This window comes from Spinacia oleracea, chromosome 2 (assembly GCF_020520425.1).
Source record: "Spinacia oleracea cultivar Varoflay chromosome 2, BTI_SOV_V1, whole genome shotgun sequence".
Classification (NCBI taxonomy): Eukaryota; Viridiplantae; Streptophyta; class Magnoliopsida; order Caryophyllales; family Amaranthaceae; genus Spinacia; species Spinacia oleracea.
The window spans coordinates 52,824,913-52,830,547 of NC_079488.1; the positions used below are offsets into that span (position 1 = coordinate 52,824,913).

The window sequence follows — 5,635 nt, forward strand, 5'->3', positions numbered from 1 at the left end:
CTCGAATATTCAATTTCTGTTCGGTCATATTCTTACTAGGCCTAAAGTGATGTTTTACAAGTTTTGCCAAGTTAACCTTATCATCTACAACAATTTCAGCAAATATGTTATCATCTAGTCCTAGGAAAGCCCTTATGGTTGTTTTACCCTCTTCAATAGTGCGAGGGGTAACAGGGGTAGCATTAGTAGGATAACCAAGGATCGCAGCAAATTCATCAGGCAAAGGACATATTTTGTTGCCCCGAAAGGCAAAAACATGATGATCAGAGTCCCAAAAGCTTAGGGCGGCATGCAGAAAATTATAATCAATATTAATTTGTTGTAAGCCTAAAAGTGCCTCTAAGTGGTATTCTTTTAACAAAGCTTTTTCTGTGGGAGTAAGGGCCCGTAGCCAACGCCTAAAAGTCCGTTGGAGTGAGAAAGTGGGGATCGACATGGCAAAAGCAATGAATAATTAAAGCACAACAAAAAGAAAAGAAAGAATTTAAGAGTAGTAGAAAATAGGGACGTATCTAGCCCCTATATATAGCTGAACGCACCCAATGACATCCTGATCCCATTCGGAAATGTGTTAGGAAATCCGAAAGTCAAATATTACCAGGAAAGGACTTTCAGCGCCCACGGCTGGGCGCCGAAATGTTTAACGCCTGGCCTTGGGCGCTGAAAATGCAGCCCAAGGCCCAGATTTCACAAAACACGGAACAGGAAGGACTTAAGACCGTGTTGCTAAACACGAGGCCCTATTGCAAGTAGGATCAAGCCCAAAGCACCTTTAGCTCCCAAATAAGCAAGAAAAAAATATAACATTAAAACTTGGTCGAAACTTAGACTCGTCTCAGAAAATGCTTGTGTACACTTTTCAAAAAAAAAACAAGTTAAATATCATGGTCATTCTTCGAAACACCAAAAACATGTGTCGTCAAGTCATTGGTTTTCCAAATAAAAAATGTTTGTCTGTCAAAGGGTTAATCCGGGCCAAGCTAAAACCGGATGTCGCCTGAAAACTAAAGTCGCACTCCACGGCTTTGCCAAAGTAGCACACTACTATAAAAGGTCGCTCGCACATACGAGCATGACCCCAAACATGATTACAAGATGCGAAAAACAAACCGACGAGCACCAGTGCTTGGGGGCTCGCGAAAAAATAGACTCCAACAAGGAGCGCGCAATCAAAATCACATTCCCGGACTACGCCATACACCATATCATGTTTGGATATCTCAAAAAAGAACAACAACAGGTTCGACCTCATCGAAAGGACGTCACTGACACTTGTGCACGGTCCTTTGATCAAAGAACAAGTCGAGCCGTAAAGACTAGCTCAAAATCACGAAAGCAGACGGTCGCAAGACAAAGATCCGTCTGAACACGTTGTCAGCCCACGTTCAGGTTACAACAAAATTCGAGCATCCCTCGAAAGAATTCGCTCTTGCAAGAATGAATAAAAAGAAATTCTCAAAAGAAATCACAAAGAACCAAAGAAATAGGAACTTGCCCATCTTCAGTCGGCAAGATCGCGTCACCAACCGCGCGAGTTCCCAAATCGAAAAAAACGAATTCAGGGACGTCCACCCTTAGCGGACAGGGTCGCCCACCCTCAGCGGGCGGGGTCTGCGTCACTAGCCGCGCAGGTCCTCAGTTTTCGACAAAGATAAAGTCTTCAAATTTAAAATAGGCTCGCCATCTTCAGCCGGCGGGGTCTACGGCGCAAACCACGTAGGTCCTTATTTTCAAAAAGAAAAAAAAGCAAAACAAATTTCAAAATAGATTCGTCCACTTCTATCGGACGGGGTGTCCACCCTTAGCGGACAAGGTTCTCCATCTTTAGCCGGCGGGGTCTACGCCACAAACCGCGTAGGTCCTTATTTTCAAATTTCAAAAACAGATTCGTCCACTTCTATCGGACGGGGTGTCCACCCTTAGCGGACAGGCTCGCCATCTTTAGCCGGCGGGGTCTGCGCCATTAAACCGCGCAGGTCCTTAGTCGATGCAGCGATAACTTTTGCTGGATTTTCCTTCGTTTTACGTCCTATAAAAACAAGGGTGCTGGATTTTCCTTCGTTTTACGTCCTATAAAAACCAGGGTGCTGGATTTTCCTTCGTTTTACGTCCTATAAAAACCAGGGTGCTGGATTTTCCTTCGTTTTACGTCCTATAAAAACAAGGGGGTTTTCTCGTTTAACTAGCCTTGAAAATGAGAATCTTTAAAAACACTTTTACCTCGTGATTGGGCTTGGCCAGGCCCAATTAAACTTTATAGCTTTGATTTCGAAAACATCTATAGCTACTCCCAATGACAAAGTGAGGGAGTTTCTACGCACCTATAGATCCTTCCAATGACAAAGTGAGGAAGTTTCTATACTATCAGTTGACAAATCCCAATGACACGTGAGGGATATGTCGACACTTCAAGTGATGACCCTTAAGTCAAATCTTATCACTCGGGGGATCGTGAGACCCTCGCAAAACAGGTCACATACACCATGGCTTGTGTGACGCACTCCGTCTAATACTTTGACCATCGTCTTACTCCAAGACTCAGTCAAAGTGGGGGCTAACTGTAGACACTTACTTTTGTCCCCATTCCCGAAAGGGAAAGGTTCGATGATGAAAGCATAAATCTCCACTTGACAACGCATCTCCTATAAAATAAACGAATCTCAATTCCCCTTTTCATTTCACCCGAAACCTGCTATTTATGGAAACCTGCTAAAAATAGTAAATGCCGTAAAAGGTAGCTTCTAAAAGTGGCAAATCATAAAGGATAGAAACCTGTCAGAATTAGGTGTTGCATTCCAACATAAATCCTAAATGAGATAGAAAACTGCGAGAATCCTATTCCTAATATGATTCGGAAATAAGAGTTACGTATTAAGTAAAATCCTAACGAGCCTAGAGTTCGTAACGGGCCCAGATGCATTCCGTCATAAAATTGATACGCGCTAAAAGACCCGAATTAATCTCAAACTCTACGGATTTCAGGAATCCGAATCTGACTAAAGAAAACAGCCCATACCCTATTTTCAACGCCTGGCTCTGGGCGCCGAAATCTTCGGCGCTCAGGCCTGGGCGCTGAAAATACCTGGGTACGTGTTTTTTCCTAATTCTTTGTTGATTAGAACTCTGCAATTCTATCTTTCCACGAACTCTTCCCTATAAATAGACCCCTAAATTTGACGTGAAAGGAACACATAACAACACACAATTCATATTCTGAGTATTGACTCCAACCCTTAGCCTAAGCCTCTCGCTGCGAAATTGTTCACGCGTTCTGTCGCAATCGATCCATAAATCGAACAGAACGTATCCTGTCCCATAATTGAGATTCGTTAAATAAAAAGGAGAAATAGCAAATTCAAAGTGGTTAGTTTTCTGAGAACCGTGACGCACCTCTCAAGGGTGCGTCGTAATGTGTCCCTTTTCGATGATTTAACTGCTTTCCTCGCCCTTTTTATGAACTGTTAAACTAACCTGATCTGATTGTTCTATCACGCCTAACAAATATAATATTTTTTGGGAAATCGGATTATCATGTTAGGTCCCTTAATGCTATTTAAAGCAGATAATCACGATCGAATTAGTATTATAGGTTGCATATTGCTAAAATCAATTCAGATTAGTTTAATAGTTAACGCATGTCCCTTCAATTATTTATGCTGGGCTAGTAAGGATATCCTGCCTCTGGAGTTATCGACGAGCGAAGTACTCCTCTCGGTAGTTACAGTCCCCCGAACCCTCAATCTCTACCTTGCGGGTGTATGTTGAGAGATCCCCACACCAGGGATCACAAGGGAACCTACGGCCGTTGTGGTCAAACATAATTGCACTCCCTTTATGTCACGTTAACCGGGTTTTGTCAGTTTTTCTCATTGTCGTTAAAAACTGAATGGCGACTCCTATATTACTAGTCAATTGGGTGTAAACTCACAAGAAATCCAATTACACTTGATTGAATAAAAAGAATCGTCACACCCACGAGGGACGAGGTCACGCATTAGCCTCGTGCTTTTTCGACCCCCTCACAAACTTATATAACTATTCCAAAATTAACAAAATTGATGGCTTTTGACTTGCCAAATTTAGAGAGAATCTATGATTGGCAAGTACTGAGTTGTCTGTCTATGCATAGATTTGAGGTTTCTAATTGTATTATTCAGATTGTATTATTGAGATTGTAGGAGAGAAAGAATGGACTGATAAAGTGATTGAGTATGGTCCAAGCTCACATTTAAAATATACTGAAGCATTAGTTCCTGCAGTGTTTTCTACTCCAGTAAGATTTTTAGTGCTTGTTTGTTATAATTTCTGCAGTTTTAGTGCCTGAAGCATCAGTAGGTCGAAATTGTCTAAATTTGAGGGTTTTGAATTTTTGGTGTTCTTGTGTTGGGTTGCTTGAGGAGGCAGAGATTGTGGATATTACATGTTATTATGCTTAGGTATCTCGCATTACCTGGAAGCTCACCAGGTTGTAAAGCTGGGAGCTTTTTAACCATTATCTACAATTTCTTGTTTTAAAAGGCTGAAATTTTGAAAGTAAGTTTCTTTTTTTTGTCAACTAATAAAATTTTTTAATTATAATATTGTGCTTTTGGGGCTGTTAATAAGTTAAAGAGAATCTTAAGAGCTAGGGGCTTGACAAAGTACAAAAAATATAGGATCATTACAATGAGTGTTGAGTTGTTGTTTGAATTTTAATGATATTTTGGAGTATGACATCAAAATTGGAACTACAAATTTAGGAAATTTTCCACAATGAGAATGGGAGGGGGTGGAAATTTTCGGGCATAGTATTGTGCAAAAAGTTTTTAATTGCTGATTTTATTCTGAAACAATGTTCTTACTTTATCAGGTTAATCTAACAATGTGTTTTGATGTAGGTTATTGACTATTGTAGCTCATATTGGCGGTATAATATTTGTTAAAATAGTATCTGGATTGTTGGGAAAATGGGTTCAGAAGGTCTTGCACTGTCAGCAGTAACAGTTCATGTGACAGGTTTTAAGAAGTTTCATAGAGTTGCCGAAAATCCAACAGAGACAATTGTGCGTAATCTGAAAGAATACATGGAGAAGAAGGGTTTACTAAAGGGGCTGGCGTTAGGGAGCTGCGATTTTCTTGAAACTGCAGGACTTGGGGAATTTGCTCCTCTTCATCAGAAGCTGCAATCTGCCATTAACGGGAATGATTCAGAATTGCCAAATTCTAGGACTGTTATTTGGGTCAGTTGCTCAATACTTTCTTCTTCACAGTTTGTCGAATAACATTTGATGCAAAATAGTTAAATAGCTGTCTGGGATTCTCTATACTTTAAATTTCTGGCATTTGTTGCACCAAAAGATGAATCATCTGATGTTACTATAAGTTGTTGTTGATTCTATACCAACCGGGAGTTTTCCTGTGTGATAGGTGGAAATCATACTTTGAGGAATCTTTTACCCTTCACTTGCTGAATAAGTTTTATGGTACTTTCACTATGCCATATTGCATGCTTAGATAGTGATACCATTTCTCCTAGCCTTTCTGAGTTGCAGAAGTATTGACAGATGAGAAGTATTTGACAAATGAGGAATATAGGTAGGTGACATTTTTATTGTCATATATCAGTATTGTTTTACTTATCTTTGGTTGCAGTCAA

At 40.4% G+C, this 5,635-nt stretch overlaps 1 protein-coding gene across 1 annotated transcript; it reads left to right on the forward strand.

The window, feature by feature from the left end:
- Positions 1 to 4,946: 4,946 nt before the first annotated feature.
- LOC130467422 (uncharacterized) lies at positions 4,947 to 5,261 on the forward strand. Its single transcript, XM_056835928.1, has one exon. It carries the CDS (start codon positions 4,947 to 4,949, stop codon positions 5,259 to 5,261), a length of 315 nt encoding a protein of 104 aa, XP_056691906.1.
- The last annotated feature ends 374 nt before the right edge of the window (positions 5,262 to 5,635 follow it).